The sequence below is a fragment of the Pipistrellus hanaki genome (genome assembly GCF_964339955.1).
Source record: "Pipistrellus hanaki genome assembly, chromosome: 3".
Lineage (NCBI taxonomy): Eukaryota > Metazoa > Chordata > Mammalia > Chiroptera > Vespertilionidae > Pipistrellus > Pipistrellus hanaki.
In genome coordinates, this window is record NC_140505.1 from 185,020,058 (window position 1) to 185,043,019 (window position 22,962).

General features: G+C 65.6%; 1 protein-coding gene across 2 annotated transcripts; it reads right to left on the reverse strand.

Moving 5' to 3' along the window:
- Window positions 1-1,359: 1,359 nt before the first annotated feature.
- PDGFB (platelet derived growth factor subunit B) lies at window positions 1,360-21,502 on the reverse strand. Of its 2 annotated transcripts, none has more exons than XM_084876956.1 (7): window positions 20,387-21,502; window positions 12,242-12,338; window positions 10,035-10,124; window positions 8,642-8,847; window positions 6,870-7,014; window positions 3,216-3,364; window positions 1,360-2,831 (listed from the first exon to the last, which is right to left on the reverse strand). In XM_084876956.1, the coding sequence occupies exons 1-6, from the start codon at window positions 20,447-20,449 to the stop codon at window positions 3,240-3,242; spliced, it is 726 nt and encodes a 241-aa protein (XP_084733082.1). In that variant the 5' UTR covers window positions 20,450-21,502; the 3' UTR covers window positions 1,360-2,831; window positions 3,216-3,239. The 2 variants fall into 2 exon arrangements, with proteins under 2 accessions (XP_084733082.1, XP_084733083.1); XM_084876957.1 differs by lacking the exon at window positions 20,387-21,502 and adding an exon at window positions 19,644-20,306.
- Between the last annotated feature and the right edge of the window lie 1,460 nt (window positions 21,503-22,962).

Genomic DNA, 22,962 nt, shown 5'->3' on the forward strand with positions numbered 1-22,962 from the left:
CGGGGACCCGAGCCCAGGACACTGGGGTTTGGTGGAGAGGGCAGCATCCCACACACAGGGTGGGGCAGGCAGGTGAGGCATTTCCAGGTAAACCCCTCTGACCTGCTCCGCCCACCACCCCACCGGCCGCCTCCGCCTCCTCCCGCACAGGGCGGGGCACCCAGGACGAAGTGAAGCCCCATGGTATACAAGCCCCAGGAGCGGCAGCATGTGCGAGGGGCTCACGAAGGCGAGTGAATGACGGAATCGGTCCATCGCTCAACCACTCAGTCCTGGGGAACCCAGTGCGTTCACTCCGACCTCAGACACGCTGTCGCCAGCTCCACTCCCGCACTCCGGGGCCGGGAGCTCAGACTTCAGCAGCAAACGGTTTCAGTGTCATCTGGTCCCTGTGAGCGGATCCCCCTCCTGGTTCCCCTCAGCCCACCGGCCTGCAGGCGGGACCAGAACATGTCTGAAATCTGTCCACGGGATGTACCCGTCTCCGCAGGGAAAGCACCGAACCCGCCGCTGGGCGTCAGAGGCCACGCGTCTCCTGCTCTTCTAGCTGCAGACGAGGTTCTGGCCAGAAGGGGGCTGAGGTTGCCCAAGGCCACGTAGCTGGCTCCAGGCCCAGCCAAGATCAGACTGTAGACCCCACTTTCCCCGGAGTCCCTTCCCAATCCGGAGCCCCTCTGGGCCACCTCCAGCCGTCCCCCCATGGAGGACCCCCCCCCCCACAGCCAGCCCAACTGGGACCTTCTCCAGCCGTCCCCCCATGGAGGACCCCCCCCCACAGCCAGCCCAGCTCTGTGATGCTGAGGCTCTGCTTCCCTTATGGCAGTGGTCGGCACACTGTGGCTCGCGAGCCACATGCGGCTCTTTGGCCCCTTGAGTGTGGCTCTTCCACAAAATACCACGGCCTGGGCGAGTCTATTTTGAAGAAGTGGCGTTAGAAGTTTACGTTTAAAAATTTGGCTCTCCAAAGAAATTTCAGTTGTTGTACCGTTGACATTTGGCTCTGTGGACTGCTGAGTTTGCCGACCCCTGGCTTATGGGGTCCCTCAGACCGGAAAAGCCATCTGGTCACACGGCCGGTGGGAGGCACAAGGCCGGGCCTGGGGTCAGGAGCTTCTGTAAGACCAAGACCCACAGAGCGGGCGGCGTGGCTCTTGCCCACCCCACCCCAGACAAAGGCCTCCCGCGGAGCAGCAGGCCCACACGGGTGCGTGTGCGTGTGCGTGTGCGTGTGTGTGTGTGTGTGTGTGTGCTCGCGCGCCGAGCTTCCCGGAGTGAGAGGAACACGCCACAAGCTGTCGGCAAGCCCTGCCAACGCGGAAAGGGTAGCGGCCGCGCACGATGCCAACAGACAGACCTCCGGCGGATTCCTTTGGTTTGTTTTTCGTGGTTATTTTTTTTTTACAACTTTAAATACGGAATATAAATAAATTTTACATTTAAAAAATAAAAGGAAAGCCCCCAAAAATATAATCACCGACTTTACAAACTGAAGGAAGCAGAGTGGGGTGTGGGGGGCGGGGAGGGGTGCAGCAGAAGATGGGAAGGGGGCTCAGAGCCCACACCTAGGGGGCCCGGGGATCATTCCCCTTCCCTCCCCCCACGCCAGCCACCGGAAATGGATCTGAGCCGGGAGCGTGTCCCCTCCCCTGGAGCCACTCCCCGGAGTTCCTCACAGCTGCCTGGGGCAGGCCTGCTGGAGCCCAGGGCGCGGGGAGACGGAGGCCAGATGGGTTTTACCTCCGGCCCTCCACCCTGCGCTCACCCCTGTCCGGCCTCTGCAAGCCGGGGCGGGGCGGGGGGGGGAGGGGGTGTCAGGGGCACAGCAGCGCACACGGAGCCTTTGTGACAATCAAGAAAAGGACCCCTTCCCTCAAAACACTATCCCCCCCGCCTGACGCCGTCATAATAAACGCACAGATGGGCCGTGTCTGCGATGTGACAGTGGTCCCGCCTGCGGTGGGCTGGGCAGTGCGCCCTGCAGGGCCTGGCCTGGCAGTGTGGGCTGGGCTGGGACGGGAGCAGGCCCTCGGGTCCCAGGAGCCGCGGGGAGGGGTGCTCCCTCGGTGGGCAGGAGGGAGATGCAGGGTGGAGGTAGAGAGGCGAAACAGAGGAGGAAGCGAGGGGGGAGTGGAGGAGGCAGTGGATGCCCAGGTCCCCGCCTACACCCACCTCCAGAGCAAACTTCATCTCGAAGCCATCGAAACGGCTCTGGGCTGCCTGGCGCCTGGGCCGCCCCTGCCCGGAGAGTCCGCATCTTCGAAGGCGTCAGATGTGTGAAAGGAAAGAATGCTGCCAGGCTGAGCACAGGCAGGGGCGCGGTGGCTGGGCCAGGGCCTGGGGGAGGGGTCTCTCAGTCTGTGCTCCCCCGCCGGTCTCAGCCACAGGACACCAGGCGCTCCGGCCTGCCTGACATGCTCCCACCAGAGCCGCCGGGGGCCGGACCAGGCGGGCCGCGCGGAGAGGTCCTCAGGGCCAGGCGGGGTCGGGGAGCCAGTCCAGTCCGCAGTGCTCCGGGGAGGCCTGGCCAGGGAGCCCCTCCCCTGTCAGTCTCTCTTGCGCTCTGATCCCAGGTCCTCAGGGTCGGAGGGAGGAAGACCTCGATGGAGTCCAGATCCTTCATTTCCTTCTCGAGCTTCCGGGCAAGACGCTGGAGGCCGCTGAGGGGAGACCCGCTGGCAGAGGGGCGGACGGACGACGGGCGGACACGTGGAGGGGCGGGGAAGCACCATTGGCCGTCCGAATCAGGCATCGAGACAGACGGACGAGGGGAACAATATTATCACTCCAAGGACCCCATGGGGGCGATACAGCAAATACCTTATTAAATAACCCTGGAAGCCAAGCAGAAGGACACGGGGCTCAGAGACAGGCCACACACACATATGCCATGAGCACATGCCCCCGGGCTGGGGGCAGGGAGCTGGGGTCCACTGGTCGTCCCTGGTCTCCAGCAGCGCTGGGGGCCGGACAGCTGAGGTTTAAGTGGCCCATCCTCTGAGGACACGCTGGGACAGAGCAGGGCTGGGGTCTCCAAACCTCCCGCCCACCTGCCCCGCGGAAAAACCCCCTTGACAACGGGGCAGAGGGGGTCAAAGCTTCGGGCCCACATGCTGTATGGGAAAATGCCTCCCCTCACCCCTCCCACAGCCCGAGCCCAGGCACAGGGGTGTGGGCCCCGCCTCCCCACCTGCCATCACCTGCCCGCCTGCCCTCACCTGCCCGCGCTCTCTGCAGACGCCCTAGGCGCCCAGGGTCTCCTTCAGCACCCTCTTGTCGTGCGTGTGCTTGAACTTCCTGTGCTTCCCCTTGGGGGGCCTGCGGACTCGCACCGTTCGAACCGTCACCCGAGTTTGGGGCGTCTTGGCTGCGTGAGAAAAAGAAGGCGTCGTCAGCAGGCTGGCCCTGTGGGGCGGGGGTGGGGGGTCTTACCCCTCTCCACCGAGGCCTGCCACAGACCTCCCCCGAGTCCCTGGGCTGAGGGAAGGGGCCAGACCTCCTGGGTTCAAATCCCAACTCCACTGCTCGCCAGCTGTACATGCCTTGGGAGCAATGACTGAACTGCCCTGTACCTCCGTTTCCCCATCTGTGAAAGGGGGGTAACTCCGGAAGGGAATGGTGAAAGGAATAAATGACAGCATGCTGGCGAACATGGAGGGGAATAGGTTACAGCTGAAGTTCTAGGTCAGCACCCCCCTGACATGCCCTTGATTCCCAGGCCCCTTGAACCCGGCCTGAACTTGGATCCTTTAACCAATAAAGGGAGGCAGAGTGGCGCTGTGCCAGTTCCAGGCAGGAGCCTTACAAAGGCCTGACAACTCCCACCTTTGCGCTTTGGGGAGCCCTGTGCTACCCCATAAGGTGTCTGGTTACTCTGCTGTGGAGGCCACATGACAAGGGGGGAAAGAGGGGAGGGCCCCATCTGCTTCAGTTCAGCCGCCAGGTGACCGACTGCAGAACCGCCCTGCTGAGCCCCGCCAGCCCACAGACCAGGCAGAAGGAAATGGCTACGGTCCCCGCCACAAAGTTCAGAGTAAGGCGTGATCCTTGACCGACCGACCGACCGACCGACCGACAGACCGACCCCGACCGGCCAGCCGGCCAGCAGCTGCTCTTATTCACTGCTCTCTTATTTCCTCCGCTTGATCCCCTATTGAGTTCTCCAGCCACGCCGGCAGCCCCCTGCAGCCCTGGGCTTTGGGCCAGAACCACACACACAGAGCCGGGCCTTTCCCACGCTGCACCTGTCCTCTGCCGGGCCTGCCCCCCGGGGGAGCCGCACAGCAGGCGGCCGGCGCTGGCGCTGGGCCAGGCCACCTGGGCTCCAGGGGTTTGTGTTCTTTGGGAAAAACCATGCAGACGCTCTGGGCCTCAAGGTCCACGTCTTTACCACGGAGCCCCAGCAGCCCCGGCCCCCTGGGGGGAGGAGATAATGCACGGAAAGAGCCAGAAACTCCTCGTGAGCACCTACCACGCACCTGGCTGTTTGTCCTCAAGGAGGGCGTACGGATCTACATTTAACCAAGGAGGAAACTGAGGCAGGGGGCTGGGGTTTCAGCCAGGGATCTGCCTCTCTGTCCATACGGTCACACCCTCACCTTGAGCTTGTGTTCACTGCTCAACCACTGAGCCACACTGGCCCCTCTCGCCCTGGAGACTTCCGTGTTCTCCCCAGCCCATCCGGCTCTTTGGGGCCAACACCTGACCTCCCAAGAGGCCGTCACCCAGCTCTGCGATGCAGGGGCTCAGGCCTTTGCACCAGGAGAGCCACTGGAGGGTCTGGCGTGTCCCACCCAGAGGCCAGGCCGCCAGCAGGACCCGCCCGAGGTTGTCACACAGCTCAGAAGGGGCAGAGCGGAGATCTGAGCCCAGGGGTCTGACACGGACCGCCACGTCCACGGCCACTCCACCAATCCCGGGCCAGCCCTGGACAGCGGCCAGGAGCACCATCCCACGGGGCCAGAATGCTACCCCAGAAACGGCAACACCTTATCTACATACTAACCGCGCGACACGGCCCCCAAGGAAACGGTTTGGAAAAACCACGTGTCACGAATGCACTGAAGAAAAAGACCCATTCTAAACGTAAAGAATAGACATTTTCCTGGGCAGCCAAGTCATTCTCCAGGTTCGCGCTATAAATAACGGACAATGCGTCAGTTCCAAGCTGTCAGGTTATCGGCCTTCCCCGGGCGTCCGGGCCTCGGTGTGGCTCGGAGAACAGAATGAAAAGGCTGAGCCAGCCCTGCCTTCAAGAGGCTTGTTAATGAGAAATAACGGTGGCCCCGTTCTGTCCCCTAATGAGAAAGTTCCTGAAAAGCACCTGGCCCGTGTGGCTCAGTGGTTGAGCATCAACCCATGCGCCTAGAGGTCCCCAGTTCGATTCCTGGTCAGGGCACATGCCTAGGTGGCAGGCTGGATTCCCAGAAGGGGGTGTAAAGGAAGCAACTGCTCCATATCTTGCTCTCACATCGATGTCTCTCTCCCTCTCTCTCTCTCTCTCTCTCTCTCTCTCTCTCAAATCAATATTAAAAATATATATATATTTTTAAAAATGTTATTGAAAACCAAAACTATCTTGAGTGATTTTTTATGTTCTTCTAATTGCATTAACTTCATGATTCTCATTTGATCCTTTTTGCAAACTCTTTAAAAATTTATTTTTATTGGTTTTTTTGTTTGTTTGTTTGTTTGTTTTTAGAGAGAGAAAGGAAGGGAGAGTGAGAGAGAAACATGGATATAAGAGCAAAACACTGATCCTCCTGTTCGTCCCCAGAAGGACCTAGGATCGAACCTGCAACTGGGGCACGTGCCCTGACTGGAAATCGAACCAGCACCCTTCGGTGTATGGAATGACACCCAACCCACTGAGCCACACCCGCCAGGAACCTTCCTGCAAACGTCTGAGGGAGAAAAGGGAGCGGGATGTAGTCTGAAGCACCAGAGCTGGATGTTACAGGGCCTGGGACTCGCTGTGTGACCTGGAGCCAGACGGACCCGCTATAAAACGTGGAGGCGGCCACGGAACCCGGTCCTTTCCTGGTCCCTTTCAACTCTTCAAGCCTAACCCTGCCCCCGATTTGTGAAACCTAAAGGCGGAATGGAACTTCAGTCCAGGTATCCATCGGATGCGTGAACCCTGTCTCTCACCCCTCTGCTGCGTGGCCCCCCCCCCCTTTATTCACACCGATGGAAGACTCCCTCCCTCCGGAGGAAAGCAGCTCCACCCCGGATGCCTGACTAGCATCTGAGTTAAAATCTCTGTCTGCTAGCCTTGCCCTGGGTTCTAATTCCCCCCTCAAGGCCACAGGAGTTAATCTGTTCTTTCATCCCCAGGATAAAGGGGTCAAATATCCGAAGACGATACGTGTGCATGGCGTCTTCTCTTGTCCCGGCCCTGGTTCCCCCCCATTTCTCGCTCTCATTCAACAACGTGGGGGGCAGGGGTATCAAATCTGGGATGGGCTCCCTTGCCCAGGGTGGTCCGGGCAGACCTCCAGGGGAAGGTGACTTTCTGAGCCGAGACCCCAATGCAGAAAAGAACCAGGCTTGGGAAGAGCCGAGAGAAGAGAGTGCCAGGCAGACTGGCATGTGCAAAGGCCCTGAGGCAGACATGGATTTGGCCTCAAAAAAGGCTGGGCTGGCTGGGGAGGAAAAGGAGAGGGGGACTGGCTGGGAGCGAGGCCAGAGGGCCAACCAGGGGCTGCGTCCTCACGTAGGGCCTCATGGGCAGGGGCGGGATCTGGATTGTTCTCCGTGAGAGGGGAAGCTGTAGGTGCCTTTAACCAGAGCAGGCATGCCTGATCCAACCCCCCCACTGGCAGCTGCCACGGGAGAGGGGGGCCAGAGGCAGACCCCGGACGAACAGTTACCTCGCTGCTCCTGGGAGCTCCCCGCGGTGCGGGCCGCGGGCCGTGCGGGAACCACAGTCTCACACCTGCAGGCCAGGTGGTCCTCCAGCGTCACCGTGGCCTTGTTGAAGATCAGCCTCTTCTGCACCATCTCGATCTTCCTCACCTGGAGGGCAGAGTCACCCAGGCGCCTCGTGAGACCAGGGGCAGGGGCAGAGGGAGCCACCTGCCTGCCCCTCCCGGCCTGGCCTCCCCAGGGGATCTTTCCTCGAAAGCCCGGAGCGCTGAGAGCCGCAGGCCAGACCCTGCGGCCCGAACAATAGCGGGACCTTGGCCTCTGCCCTCCTCGCAGCTTTTCCATCAAAACAAGCCCTCCCGCCCGGCCCTCGGCCTGGCCAGGGCCCCCTCGCACTCCGGAGAGGGGGAAAGGCATTTCCGGGTGCAGTGTGGGGCCGTGGTGTCCTCATTCCCGGAGCGCCGGCCAAGGTCAGGGGCTGGGGCAGAGGCGGGGAGATGCTTGTCTGGAAGGAAGTGGGGGAGGCTCCATCCAGGAGGGAGGCGGGGAGGGGGAGGGCAGCTGTCAGGTGTCCGTCTTTAGGGCTGGAAGCGGTGGGGACAGGAGATACCATGGCTGTGGGCGGCGCGGGGGAGGGTGACACGTAATCCCAGGCGCGGGGCCCTGGCCTGTGGGGGGAGGTGGGCACGAGGAAGGGGAGGGGGCACGGTGGGGCCAGCAGAGTGTTTGGCAAGAGCCCGGGCCAGCCCAAGCTGGTGTGAGGGTGAGGCTGGCCGAGGGCTGCAGAAGCCGAGGCCCCCCTGACACTGCTCTGCCTGGCTGCGATCAGGAGCTCCCCAGAACAGCCTCCACCCTAGACCCCCTGGAGTCAGGGTGCAGCCAGCATTTCCAGGGAAGAGGCCCGAGTCCGCGTTCAGACTCCTAATGGCTGCTCCCCTCGGGCAGCGCCCTCCTTATGATGACACCGCTTGTCCCGGGAGGGGAGGGGGCCGGACAGACGCGGGGAGCCTTCCTCTCGGTGACATAAAGGAGCCCGCGGAGCCGGGCCAGGGGCAGGGGAGAGCTCTGGGGCAATCTGAGCAGTTGCCCAGAACATTCTGAGTGTCCGACATGCTTGTAGGGTGCCTCTTCCAGAGACACTGGGGCTGTGTCCCCGTACGGGACCAGGCAGCACGGCGACGCAACGCCCTGCCCCGCCTCCCTGGGGCCTGCCCGTGGCTGCGGGTCACAGCAGCTGGGCGGCCTCAGCACAGGTGTCCAGAGAGCTCTCTGAGAGCGCCCGCTCTGGACAGGCCGGCCCATGTGCAGCTGGCCAGAGAGGCACAGGCCCCAGTGGGCAGCGGCCAGCAGCTGGGCCAGTGCAGCGGGGAGCTCACCTGGGCATGGGGCAGCTGCACCTGGGAGGGGGTGGGGCTAGTACGGGGGGGGGGGGGGGCCAGTGCAGGGGGGAGGTGTGCTCACCTAGACGTGCCGCAGCTGCACCTGGGTGGGTGGTGGGGGGGGGTGCGGGGGGGGGGGCCTCACCTGGACGTGCCGCAGCTGCACCTGGGTGGGTGGTGGGGTGGGGGTGCAGGGGGGGGCCTCACCTGGACGTGCCGCAGCTGCACCTGGGTGGGTGGTGGGGTGGGGGTGCGGGGGCGGGCCTCACCTGGACGTGCCGCAGCTGCACCTGGGTGGGTGGTGGGGTGGGGGTGCGGGGGGGGGGGGGCCTCACCTGGACGTGCCGCAGCTGCACCTGGGTGGGTGGTGGGGTGGGGGTGCGGGGGGGGGGCCTCACCTGGACGTGCCGCAGCTGCACCTGGGTGGGCCGGCACTGCACGCGGTGGTTGTTGCAGCAGCCGGAGCAGCGCTGCACCTCCACGCAGGGTGGCCACACCAGGTAGTTGGCGTTGCTGCGGTCGATGAGGCTGCGGGAGATCTTGAACACCTCCGTGCGGACCTTGCACTCGGCGATCATGGCTGGCTCGGCGGCCGTGGAGGAGTCTGAGGGGAGAGGGACCTCTGTCAGGAGGGAGGGCCGGCCCAGGGCCCCCACCGGGCAGGAGGGCGCACCTGGGACTGCCCTCCTGCTGAATGGCCACCCAGGCCCCTCCCCCCCTCAGGGGAGGCTCTGAGTCCTGGCGCCATCGCCATCCTGTGGGACTTGAGCAGGTGGCCGATGTGCTCTCGCTCAGTCCCCCTCTCCCCCCCTCCCCGTGCCCTGGGGTAACTTAAGCTCAAGGACCACTGTCAGGGACAGTGCGATCACCATGTGGTGGCCGTCAGACACCTCCCGCCAGCCCTCGCTCATTTCCCTCTGCCGTTTCACCCCCTGTGGTCTGTCCCAGTGTGGCCTCCCTCGCTGTGTGTTATCTTGCGATCCCCTTACTCGGCTGTTTTGCGCTGGCATCTTTCCTGACCCCATGGCTTCTTTCGAAGCCACAGTTTCCCTGTCTATGAAATGGGCCGATGCCGGCGCCTGCCCTGCACCTGCAGACCCGGGAGCGGCCGGAGGGCCCCTGCCCACAGCACGCGGAGTCACTGCCGGGCTGGTCCGCACACACAGGGCCCCCGAGGCCCGGAGCCCGAGGAGCTGCCCACAGCGAGGAGGGGGCCCGGCCGCCGGCTCCTACACGGAGGCCCCGGCACCATCCAGGGCACTGGGGGGACTGGAGAGGAGGCGGGGCTCGGATGGGCACTGGCTTCGCGGGGAAGGCTCCCTGGGGACCTGGGGATCTGCACGGCCCTTCGGGCTCTGCAGCGGAGCGGGAAGTGGTCCCAGGCTCGGCGCCAGGCCTGCGGTCCCAGCCACAGCCTGAGTCACAGGCAGCGGGGAGGGCGAAGGTTCGGCCGAGAGGCCCGGCAGCTGCGAGGCCACGCCCCCGTCTTTCCCTTCCTGGGCTCCAGTGTCCAGCTCCATAAAACGGGGTTAATAATATCTAATTCTGGGGCTGAAGCAACGAGAAGTAAGTTTAAACGCATTCTATTCAGGAAGCAGTGTGTGCGGGGCGGGGGGGGGGGGGGGGTCCGTGACGACCCAGCTCAGCTCAGCACAAGCTATTTCAGGACGTTATTGTCCCTGAGCTCAGTTCGGTCCTGGGTGAACGGGGTTGGCCCTCAGCGCCTTGAACAGGGTCCTGCGTCCCTGGCTCCCACCTTTTGGGGGACCCCACGTCCACTCCGGGTCTTACCAAGGCTCCTTCTCCCTCGGGCCAGGCTCTCGGGCTCGCCTCCAGCGTGGGACCGGGTCAGATTCCGGTCCAGGTCGGCTCCGTCTTCATCTGTAAGAGCGGGACAGTCAGACGCTCTCCGATCCCTGCTGGCTGGCCCCCCGCAGGGAGGGGCCCGTGACCCCGAGTCCTGGCTCTGAGGATCAAACCCCAGGTGATGAGGGGCTCAGGAGGGGCGGGGCCCTGCTGTGTCCTCTGGGGGGCCGCAGCCCCATCTGGGCTCCTCAGTCACATTTCTGGACAGAACGCGTGTGAATGGAGTTAAAAATAACCCTTCCCCTCGGCTCCTGTAATCGAGCCCGCCTTGGCCTCCCTCCCGGGCAGGGCAGAGGCCCAGAGCCCCGGAGGCCACTCTCCATGCCCCTCCACCCCGCGTTCCCATAGGAAGCGCTGAATGGAGAAATTCCCAGAATCCCCAGGGGGAGCCGCATGCCCGGGACACAGCCCCTCTGGAGCCCCTGACAATGGCCGGTTGGGCGGGAGAGAGGAGGGAGGGAGGGAGGGAGGGAGGGAGGGAGGGAGGGAGAGGGATGGGGGTGGGGGCTGAAGGCGGAGGGGTGGGGTGTGGGGGCCACTGGGATCAGGGAGCCTCGCCCAGCCCCTTCTAGATCTTGCTCTCTCTCCACCTCCCGGTCTCCCATTGTGACTCTGTCTTTCCCCCTCTGACCTTCTGCCTCGTGTCCGCCCTACGCTGTCCATTCATTCCTAAGGTCACAGCCGCACGGCAGCCCCTGCTCTGGCCTGGGAAGCCCTCGGCTCGGCGCCACCCCCACCCCAAGGAGACATCCCTCTCCGCTGCTGGAGGCCAGGGCTGGGCAGGGGGACGGGGCCTTGGTGCTGACGGTGGGCAAACTCCAGGCAAATACACTGAGCGGTCGGGGACCAGCTCCTGACCCTCCACACGGCGCCTCAGGCTCCCAGGGTCTCCCATCCCACTGGCCCCGCTCCCAAGGGGTCCCGTGGGGAGGAGGCAGCCCTGGGACTGGGGCGCCTCCCCCAGCCACAGTCCCACGTCAGTGTGTCTGGGCCTCCCCCCCCCCTCCCTCCCGCCGCCCCCCCTGCATCTCGGGAATGCCCCTGGTGGGGAGGAGAAGGGGAAAAGATGTGCTTTGTGGAAAGGTTACGTTGATTAGGAAAAAATAGCCACATGGTTGCCTCAAAACAGGCCTGCTATTGAAAACCCCCGTCTCCCGGCCCGACCCCCACGGCCCGACCCCCACCGGGGTGTGGAGGGGCTGCCGAGGGTGGGGGCGAGGCCCTTGGAAAGAAATAGCAGAAAGGCTAAATTTGGAAGTTGCCCCATTGTGTTGGCCAGGGCTGGCCGGCCTGGCACGGGTGGGGGTGTGGGAGACGCTGGGTGGGGGGGCCTGGCGAACAATAGGTGGGCCCAGCTGGGGCCCCCTCCCTCGGCCTCCCCAGCCCCCAGCGCGGGAGGGTTTGAAAGGGCCCGGGAATGCTTTTGAGAGGGAGCCAGGGGCCCAACGGGGAGAGGAAACAAAGGCAGGAAATGCTGTCCCCCGTAGATAGCAGTCTGGGCAAGGATTACAAAGCGACAAAGAGACAAAACCCCAGAGGGAAGGGGAGCTGGGGGTGCAGGGGGTGGGGGGAGGTGATGACCAGCGCTCCAGGGAACAGGCCAGAGGTTAGAATAGAATGGAATTCGCCCTGAAGACAAGCGTTTATAAATACATTCCCCACCCAGGCCGCCGGCCCCGCCACGTGTGTGCCACCGAGCACGTGCCCGCCCGAGGAGTGTGCTCTCGGGCGCGGGCAGGGCTGCCCGCTGGTCTGGGCCAGGTGTCCCCGGGAGACCTCGCGGCGCTGGCCCCCGGCCAGAGGGACAGGAGCCGGCTCTCCCCACGCCGCCCGCCCCGGCGGAGGTCACACCTGGACACCCATTGGGCAGGTGCCCCGGGCACCTCCTCCCTGCCCGCCCCGCCCCCTCCGGGCGCCCCACCCTCCGCACCCAGCCAGACACACCTGTGGGTGCTTCTCCTGCCACGCCCCACATCGGCCCAGGTCCCGACCCGCCTGCCTCCTCAGCCCTGCCCCAGACAGGTGTGGCCGGCCTCCGGGCCCCACAGACGGGGAGGGGCGGCCCTGCCCTGGCCCTGCCCCTCCCACTCCCGGGGCCAGGGAGGCCCAGAGGCGGCGGAGGTGCCATTTACCTACGGAGTCTCCGTGCAGCAGCCGCTGGAGGTCGTCGAAGGAGCGGATGGAGTGGTCGCTCAGCATCTCGTAGAGCTCCTCAGGAATGGGGTCCCCCTGCCGGGCACACACACGGGATCAGGCGAGCCGGGAGTGAGGGCTTTCCCGCCACGGCCCTCCGGCCCCCCACACAGACACAGCCTCCCACGAAAAGCTCCCACAGGGCCCCTCGGCCACGGACAGACGGACAGCCAGGCTGGGGTGGCCAGGAGGCGGATCCCAGGCCTGACAACGGGGAGCAGAACCGGCCAAAGCCTGGAAAGACCCAGCACGGATGCCTCGTCCCCCTCCCCCCACATAGGAGCCCCGCTTGCTCCGAGTTCGGTTTGATTGGGCCCATCCTCCTCCTCCATCACGCTATCGGCCCCGGAAGGCTCCCCAGTCTGTTTGCTTCGCCTCCACACCCGACAGTTAACGCCAGCCGGCGTGTGTCTTGGGGGATCTCATCATCCCCATTTCACAGATGAGAAAACAGAGGCTCAAGGACGCAGCACCCTTTGTCCGGGTCCTAAGCCCGTCGTCAGCAGAACCTGCATTCAAACCCCAGTCTTTCTAGCGGCAGAGCCTGGATCCCAGCCTCCTCCGGGGAACTCGGGTGTTTAATAAATAAAAGAGCCGGTGGCCTAAGGAGGCCACAGGGCTAACGGTATTTATTCAGCCTCTCCCTGCGAGGAGGGCAGGGAAGCCGCCTCCGACGCCAGGAAACCTGAAAGCTTACCCGTGCCCCGTGCCCAGCCAAACCCTATTTTTAGCGCCCCTCTGGCCTCGGCCCAGAAACACTCGACACTTAATAAGCACTTTACCAGGCCCCACTCGGAGCCGGGCTTCCTCAGGGAAACCACAGGTCCCACAATGACACGAGGGGAGCCCACAGCCCTCACTCAGTCCAGGCGCCCCGCGGGGCCGGGGCCGAGGGCCTGAGAAAGAGGCGAGGGCAGCGGAGAGACGCAGAAGCACAATCCCGACACCCACCGCCGCCTCCGGGCACAGAAAATGCCCGTGATGTGGCCGCACACCCGCACTCACACCCGTGTGCACACCAGCCGGTACGCGCACGCGCGCGCACACACACACACACACACACACACACACACACACTCACACCCGTGTGCACACCAGCCGGTACTCGTACACACACACACACACACACACACACTCACACACACCCGTGTGCACACCAGCCGGTACTCGTATACACACACACACACACACACACACACACACACTCACACCCGTGTGCACACCAGCCGGTACTCGTACACACACACACACACACACACACACTCACACACACCCGTGTGCACACCAGCCGGTACTCGTATACACACACACACACACACACACACACACACTCACACCCGTGTGCACACCAGCCGGTACTCGTACACACACACACACACACACACACACACACTCACACACACCCGTGTGCACACCAGCCGGTACTCGTATACACACACACACACACACACACACACACTCACACCCGTGTGCACACCAGCCGGTACTCGTATACACACACACACACACACACACACACACTCACACACACCCGTGTGCACACCAGCCGGTACTCGTATACACACACACACACACACACACACACACACACTCACACACACCCGTGTGCACACCAGCCGGTACTCGTATACACACACACACACACACACACACACACTCACACCCGTGTGCACACCAGCCGGTACTCGTATACACACACACACACACACACACACACACACTCACACACACCCGTGTGCACACCAGCCGGTACTCGTACACACACACACACACACACACACACTCACACACAGGGCGGCACGGCCTCCCGGAAGGAGCCGGGGAGGTGTCAGCTGGCTCGCCCTGCTCTGTGCCTCGGTTTCCCAGGATTAAGCAGGGAGGAGCTCCTGTTCTAGTCCCCGAACACGCCGCGGCCTCGAGCCCGGGGGCTCCGCAGGCGCCTCCCCTCACTGCCCAGCGGAGACCGGGGGTCATCGCGCCTCCGGGCCAGCCCAGGAGGTTCCCCCCAAAAGCCCTGGGAGGAGCCTGGTGACCGAGCGGTCGTTTCTAGCCGCTGACCACAGCTCCCCTAGACGCCCCTCCTGGGCTCGGGCCTGCAGGTGTCCCCATGTCCAGCTGCGGACACCCAGGTCCACTTCCTGGAAACCCCTGAGCCCAGGTCTTCATTGGAATGTGGAGCCTTTCCTCTGGCTGGAGGCCGGGGCTGTCAGGGGGTGCCGGAAGGGAAGGGGGGCGAGCAGTAAGTCTGGCTGGAAACTGGGGTCTTTCCTTCAGGGTGCAGCTGGGAGCCAGGGCTGCGTGTGTGACCAGGGGAAGTGCGGCTCAGTGGCCCCTCGGTTCCTCCCCCTCGTCCCCCAGCACTGCCTCCTCCAACCAGGGGCAGAGGGCAGCCGTTGGCGGTCTCCAAATGCGGGCTCAGGACCCAGCCCGAGAAGAGGAGGGGGCGGCGGGTCTCCAGTTAAGGCCAAGGCAGGCCACCTTCCGGGGGGTTCTGCCACCCCCAGAACCGGTGGTCCGGGAGCTGGAGTCCACCCCCTACTGCTCCCAGCCCCCAGGGACCTCAGGCTGGTCTCTGCTCCTCTCAGTCCCCGGGTCTCACGGTGAATCGAAGGGGTTGAGGACATTGAATTTGATTCTAAGTGTGCCCAGGGGTAGCAGCAGAGACAGCAGCGCAAAGCCAAGGCTGTCTGTGGAGCAATGACGCCTCCGTTTGCCCCCAGAAGAGGGGCTGGTAGGCCCAGGACCAAATGGCATGTAACACTCACGCCAAGACCCGCCGGCCACTGGAGAGCTGGCTGCAGCGGCCAGCGTGGCCGAGGAGGGAGACCCCCCATCAGGCCCAGCAGGGCCTGGGCCTGCCCTCGATGCACAGGAGACAACGTCTTATGGAAACAAACCCAGAACCCCCCCACACACACACCCCTCCCGCAGGCTGCCTTGGGGAGAACCCAGGATGGGGAGAAGCACACGGTAGGTGCTCAAAAAATGCGGGTAAACTGCATGCAGCACTCTCCCCTTCTCCCTGGGACTCTCTCCTGGACGATTCTCCCACCTCCTCCACCAGGAGGCCCACCCGGGGGTAGTCTCCCCCCACCCCATGCAAACTGCCTCCGGCAGAGTCCACTTCACTCTAAGCAGAGGTCCTTCTGTTCCTGCTCCCACTGACTCGGCCATGGGGCGCCCAGAACTCAATACAAGCCCCTGGACGTGACCAGCCGGTCCCAGCTCGCTTCCACTAAGTGCTGACGGTGAGCCAGGCACCAGGCACCAGGCACCAGGGTGCACGGCCACTCCCAAGAGGCGGGCGCTATTTTTATCCCCATCCTCCCGATGAGGAAGCTGAGGGTTAGAAAAAGCAAGTCCGGGGCTCCAGGTCAACAAGAGGAGCAGCAGCAGCGGGGAGCCCTCCCTCTTCCGGGCCGCCCGGCGCTCCGCAGCACCACTTCCAGTGCATGTCCGGGGGCCGAGCGTGTCACCTCAGGGCGAGGGGCCCGGGGGACACGGGCGTGCCCGCAGGCGTGTGTGGTTGTCACGGCTACGGGCGTCTAGAAGGTGGAGGCCGGCCGATGCTGCTAAACACCCTACTCTGCGCAGCACAGCCTCCCGCAGGGAAGAGCTGTCTGGCCCGGAGGGCCAACAGCGCAGACGCAAGAGCAAAGGGAACCTGGATTCTTGGAATTAAGTCTTTTCACAACCTAAGCCCTCGGCTTTTTCATCTTTTAAGTGGGGCTAATAATACTTCACTAGGGTTACGGGGGCGGCCTAGTTGCACCCCGCAGAGCAGCCAGCAAGGAGTGGGGGTGGGCTCCTCGGAGGGCAACAGCGAGGGCATTTTTGAGGACGACAATGGGTCGGGGGAGAGTGTGTGGCTTTGCACCCGCCCCGCGCTGGCCCACAGGAAGTGACACCCTGGCCCACAAAGGCGGTGTGGGCTGGTGGGTTCCTCCCGGGCGGGCGGTAGGTGAAGGGTGACAGCGCTCAGGCTGCGGTCAGCCCCGGGAGACAGCGCTCCGGGCACCTGCGGAGGCCAGAGGTCCCTCTCGGTGTGGGAGGGTGAGCGCGGGGTGGGGATCGGTTCCAGAAGCCTCCGTAGGTGGGCAGCTCCCCCTCGGAGCGGGGAAAGGAGGCCGGGCACCCGGGGAAGCTGCCCCAGATCTCAGGCCGGGGGTTCCTGGCAGGGTGAGGGCGTGGCGAGGAGGCAGCTGGGGCACCGCCAGCCGCGCAGCCAAGGCAAACAGCCTGCGCCCCGCCCCACCCCCAGCGCCAGCTGCAGAAGGTGGGAAGGGCACCAGCCCACGTGAGGCGAGATGAATTACCTGCTCCCAACCAGGCTGGCAGATCAAAGGGGCCTGGACCCCACCCTCCACCTGGGCCCCGCGCACACACACACACACACACACACACACACACACACACACACACGGCTACACTCTCCCCAGCCCTCCTGCCCGTCAGCGGAGGGAGACGCGCAGGCCGGGCCCACGCACCCAGGGGCGTGGTCTGGGGCTGGCAGAGGAGAGCCGAGCAGGCCTCCGAGTGCCTGCCTGCCTGCCTGTCTGCCTGCTCTCGGGCCTAACTTAGATTCAATGCCAAAGCCAAGCCCTTTGAAGAAGCTTCCTCTGGGCAGACCACAGAAGCCATTTAGAACCAGCCTTCCCACCTACCACTTCCCTTCCCTATGGCTCCTGGGACCCTCCCCCGGCCCCACCCCTCCTTAATGTGAGTGCAGCTCCCACTGGGCTCCCCACGGCTCCCTGCAGCGGCAGCACTGTGAGCACAGAAAGAGAGGGGCCGGGGCAGCAGTCTAATCCTGGCAGCCCCGTGCTGCCCCCCCCCCACCACCACCAGGCATTCACTGCCCGCCTGCCCCCCACCTCTGTCCCAACTTCCAGCCCAGGGCAGGGCCCAGGGCTCTGCGTTTGCAGGAGGGCTGGGAGCTCTGCTCTTGAGGAACTCTGAGCCAATCCCATCTTCTCCGGTGTTTAGGTGGCGGGGACTGAGGCCAGCTCAGGATACACAGGACCTCTGCAGTCTGCTGTTCCTGCTGTTCCTGTCCTGTCCCGTCTTGGCAGCCCAAGTCCCAAGACCCGGAAAAGAAAGGCGCGCTTGTCTCTCAGGATGGGGGGCAGTGGGGCCGGGAGCACTCGAAGGAGGAAGCTGGCGGAGGGCAGTGGCGGGCGGGCTGCCCCGGGGTGAGGCCTGAGTGAGGCCGTGCTTACAGAGCACTCAGCAAGCACATACCTGGCCCCCTCCCCTCCCGGGTTCATTGTCTCTTCCGCACATATTTACAGATTGTCCGTCATGAACCGGTCACGGGCCAGTAAGCATGGGAGACTGGGGTTACCAAGACAAAGGCTCTCCAGTGGAGCTTATCCTCCAGTGAGGGAAAGCAGGAGATAAACAACTAAATAAACCAGCAAATGGAAAAAGCTGTCCATCTCCATGAGGGCTGAGGCCCAAGGCAAACACTTCTTTGCCACTCCTGCTGAGTGGATCCCTCTCTCTCTTGCTCTTTCACACACACACATACACACACACACACACCCTTAGGTCTTGCACCAGAGCCTCCAAATTCTGTTTGCTCCTAACCTTGCTGACACTCCCAGGGCAGGGAGATTCCAGCAGGTTCATCTCCCACCACCAAAGGCAGTAGCACACCCGATGGGAGCTGGGCAGCGAAGGGCAGAAGGGTGCTGAGGCCGGAGGCATCACATGACAGCGGGAGTCACCCGCCCCAGAAGCCAGCCCAGCTGCTGGAGACGGGACCTCCCAGGCCTCAGCCCACCCCCAACCCTGCCAGACCCTGCCTCAGACTCCCCCGCCCTCCTGCCCAGCTGCCCAGGCCTCCACCTGAGGCTCAGTCCATGTGAGTGTGAGACACAGCCAGCCAACCCCAAGGCCACGTCCATCAGCGAGCTGTCCGGGAGGTGCCTTGCTGAACGGGCCCCGCCTTCCAGAGGTCTTCCCTTCAAGGCTCTTCTCCCAGAGCCACCCTGAGGCTTGCTCAGGCTTCACGGGAAAGTGCTCGGTGCACTGCAAAGCACCACACAGCAGTGTGTGCAGGGAGGCAATGATTAACGAGGGGGAGAGGCACCGGCTTCTGCGCCAGAGCCTCCCTGCCAAACACACATGCCCGTGGAGCTGTGGGGAAGGAGGAGGCGGTGCTGGGTGAAGCTGGGAATGGTGGTAAGGGCAGGCCTGGGAAAGCCCAGCCTGTGCTGAGCATGCTGGGATCAGCAGAGAGGACGGACGCGGGGAGGGGGCTCAGCGGCTCAGGGTCCTCCAAGGAGAGCTCCCACGAAGGGAGAGATGCCCTGGCCAGGCCGGGGGTGCCCAAGCACATCCCCACTCGCAGACACACGGGAGCGAGCGGTTGAGAAAGAGCAATCGCTGGAAGAATAATGCTTGCAGGGCGTGCAGCTGACCTTCCCAGGCAGCAGAGAACATGGGTGCTGCGGGCCCGGGCTGATGGGAGGGTCCCCGCGCCCCTCCCTCACGGCGCCCAGGGCGGAACGGGAGTGCCTGCAGAGGCAGGGAGGGGAGGGGCCACCTGTGGCGCGGGGCTGTGCGTGCTGGGTGTGTGCGTGCGTGTGCTCAGGCCGCGGGTGCGGGGTGTGCGGGGCGCGCGCTTGTGCCCGCGTGTGCACGGGCGTGGCGGCGGCGCGCGCCCTGGCCGCACAGTGCGTGCCCGGCCCGCCCCGCGCGCCGCCCGCCGCGGGCAGCATCGCCTCGGGCCGGAGTGTGCGTGCGGTGAGTGAGCGCGGGGCCGCGCGGGGCGGGCTGCGGAGCGGAGCGCGGGGACGCCGCTCCCAGGGCGCCTGGCCCCGGCCCAGCCCCGGCCCCGAGGCAGGCGGCAGCTGGGGCCGGCCGGCGCCCCCTCCCCGCAGCTGGCCACCGGCGGGGGCTCCGGGGGAGCGGAGGGGAGGGGAGGGGAGGGGGCGCCGGGAGGGGCCTGCGGGCCGCCGCGCCGAGGCCCGCGTCCTCTCCGGGTGCGGGGTGCGGGCCGCGGGGGGCGCCGCGGAAGGGCGGGGCCGGGGCGGCCGGCCGGCCGGCGGCCCTCCGGGAGCCCCGAGAACAAAAGGAGAGGCGGCCGCTCCTCCGCGGTCAAAACAACCTGCGCTGGCGGCTGCCCAAGGCCCGGCGCGGCCCGGAGCCCGGCCTTAACCCCTCCGCCGCCGCCTTCCAGCCCGGGGAGCTGAGCGGGACCCGCCCTCCCGGGGCAGGCGGCGTGCGGGCTCCCGGCCCCCGCGGGGCAGAGGCGGGGCCGGACCGGGCGCCGCGCTCCCCGCAGCCCGCTCCCCCTCGCACCGCGCGCCTCCGCCCGCCCCGCCCCTTTCCCACCTGGATTCCGGGTGCGTTCGCCAGCTCCCGGCTACGTGAGGCCCGGAGGGGGGGACGGATCCGGCCCGACAGCTCCACCGGGCGGGGAAGGGGCGGTCACACCCCGCGTTCCCCGCAGCCCGGCTTTCCCGGCGGCCGCGGCGCGCCCTGCGCGCGGGGAGAGGACGCAGGTCCTGCGGGGCCGCGGGCACCCGCCGCTCCGGGGCCGGATTCCTCAGGAGCCCCACTCCCCCCTCCTCGGCTGCCCGAAACCCGTCTTTCCCCCACCTTCCTTCCTCCCGGCCCCAGACACGGGCTGCTCCGGACCGCGCTCCGGGGCCGCGGCGGGACGCACACCGCTGTCGGAGGCTGGCGTGGCGGCCACCCCCGGTGCGGCAGGCAGCTCGCACCTCCCGCAGGCCGGGTCCCCCCGGAACCCCAGCTGGGAGCCAAGCGGGCTCAGGGGGTGCCCTCTGCACCCCGGCGCCACCCCACCCTCCCCATTCGGCGGGGAAGGGGCCGCACACCCCTTTCCCCGGACCTGGGGCCTCGCCGGGAAAGCAGGCCCCCTCTGCCCCCTCCTCCGAGCGCCTGGCACCGCCCGGACCTCGGGTCTCGGCCCTCGGAGGTCACCCAGCGCCCGGTGCCAGGCACCTGGGCTGCAAGGGTGCAAAGTTCCCTGCAGGGAGGGAGGGGAGAGGGCGGCCGGGGGCGGGGTGGGGGTAATGAATGGAGGGAGCCAGCCCCACCGCCGTCGCACTCACCTCGGCGCCGGCCAGCCGCAGGTAGCAGCAGAGAGACAGGAGGAGCGCCCAGCAGCGCTTCATGCCGACTCCGGGCCCGGCCCCGCGGCCCCCGCGGCCAGGGCGCAGGGCGGGGGCTGCGGAGGGCGGGGGGCTCGGCTGGAGGCCGCGGCGATCAGGCGCTCAGGCCGCTGCAGCCGCGGGCGCGGCTCTCCCGCATGGCCCCCGGGCGCCGCCGCCCCCGGCTCCGTTGTTGGGGGGCTGCGGAGGGCCTGGGCGCGGGACCAGGGTCCGAGGCCGCTACCTGGGCGGATCCCGGGCCCCAGCGAGCATCCACCGCCGCCGGGGGGCTGCGTGGCGAACCGGCCGGGGTGTCTAGCCGTGCGGGGGCGCCTCGGGGGCTCCAACCTCCAGGAGGACCGGGAACGCGGCGGCCAGCCGGTGGCTCGTCTTCTCGCTCCTTCTGCTGGCTAACGGCGTCTTCCTCTGCCCGCCGCCTTAGCTCTTCTGCAGCATTTTCCGGGAAGGGCCCCCCGACGTCGGAAAGCTGGAGCCGGGCACCCCAAAGCCAAAGTCACCCCCAAAAAACTTTTCCCGAAGTTGGCTTTGCAGCGGCGGCCGGCGCACCCAGGCAGCGAGAGGTGCAAACTCTCTCCCGGGCCGGCTGGGGTGGCGGTGGGGGGGCCGGAGCGCGGGGCCCGGGCGGGCGGGCGGGCGGGCGGCGGGCTCGGTTGCTCTGCTCCGAGGCGGGTGCCCGCGGAGCTCCGGGCCGGACCCAGCAGCAGACAGGTGGACGCGGGCGAGTCTGCCGGTCAGTCCGCTGGCCGCTCTGGGCGTCCTCCCGCGGGCTGCGGGCTGCGGCGGCTCTGGCTTCCTCTTTGCAGTGAGGCTGGAGCGTGGGCTTCTATTCCCCCGTCTTGCGTGTGTGTGTGTGTGTGTGTGTGTGTGTGCAAAATATCTCCACCTCGGGGATGAAAGATGGGCGCTGGCGGCCGAAGGAGCGCCCTCGGGGAGGCCGTGGGGGGCGGCGGGCGCTGGACTGCGGGCGGCGGGCGGCGGGCGGCGGGCTGCGGGGAGGCAGGCGGGCTGCTCCCGGCGGCAGCAGGAGGAGAAGTTGCCACCCTTCAGCTGTTCTGGCTTTTATATAAAGATGGGAGAGGTGGGTGGAGACAGCCTTCCTCTTCTGGCTGAGAGTCAGCACAGGGAGGGAAGGGGGGGTGGCAGGAGCTTGGGAGGGCCGGAGGCATGGGTGGGGCGTTGAGGGGTCTCCCAAGGCCCAGCAGCCCCTCTGCCCAGGAGTCTGGCCCCGGGAAAGGGAGAGCTGGAGCCGAAGAGCCCTCAGCACAGTGGGGGTAGCCCGGTTTCGCGTGGTTGGGAAGATGTGGCCTGAGCAGCTGCCAGGAGTCCTGAACAGACGTTTGCCCGGGGGGGGGGGGGGCGCCCCCCCCAGGCCTGGAGGGGGAGGGGGAGGGGGAGGGTGCTGCGCCTCGGTTCAGATCCTGCCCTGGCTGGGAGTTGCAGGGTGGGTGACCTTGGGCAAGTCATTTCCTTTCTGTGCTCCTCCCTCCGGCCTCAGAGCGGGAGAGGGGTCGGTGAGGGCTCGGTGCATGCAGCACCCAGCTCCACGCCAGCCCCAAGGTGGGCGCACAAACCCCACGGCCAGTGCCATTCAGCCGGAGGCTGGGCTCAGCGCTCCTCCTAGCCGGTTGCCTGGCACATAGCGGGCGAGGCTGGCTTTGGCTGCCTTTGAATTTGTTGAACTGCAGAGGCACACAGACGCCCACCAGCCTGCAGCCTCCCAGTCGCCCCGATGTTTACGACCTCCCGCAGCCCCCTCCCCCCCCCCCCGCCTTGAAGCCCAGGGCCCACCGCCCACAGCAGCGCCCACTGCCCACAGCAGCACCCGCACAGTGAAGCCCCCCACCCCAGCTCTGGGAGCCGCCGCGTCCCTGTCTTCAGCGTCACACGGTCCCAGTCACACGCACACCCGCTGAGCCCAGCACCCAGCGGTGGCACCCGGCTCCCGGCTTCAGGAGACTCTACCGGGTCCCCGGGCCCTGACTCTCCTCTGGCCTTTCTACCCAAACAATGGCAGCCTGGTCCTCACTCACATCCACCCCTTCCCCCATGGAGACAAACACACCGTCTTCTCTTCACAAACCTTCTCCTCGGAGGGTTCTCCGGAGGGCCTCTGCAGACAGCCACGCAGAGGGGTCTGGAGGCTCAGACACCATAATCCACGGGGAAGCACCGCGCAGCTGCCTGGCACATAGTGGGCGTCTTTCCTTCACGCAGCTTCCCGGAGTCTCCTGGTGGCCGGGGGTGTTCCAGGCACCAGGCCGATGCAGGCTCCAGCCCCGGAGGAGCTCCGTCCGGAGGACAGACAGATGCATGAAGAGAGAAACTAGGAGACAGAGTGACAAGGGAAATGAGGGTTGGGGGGGGGGATAACCCCAAACTCAAGGTTTGACATTTAAAGACTTAAGAGATTGCCGGGACCGGTTTGGCTCAGTGGATAGAGCGTCGGCCTGCGGACTGAGGGGTCCCGGGTTCGATTCCGGGCAAGGGCATGTACCTTGGTTGCGGGCACATCCCCA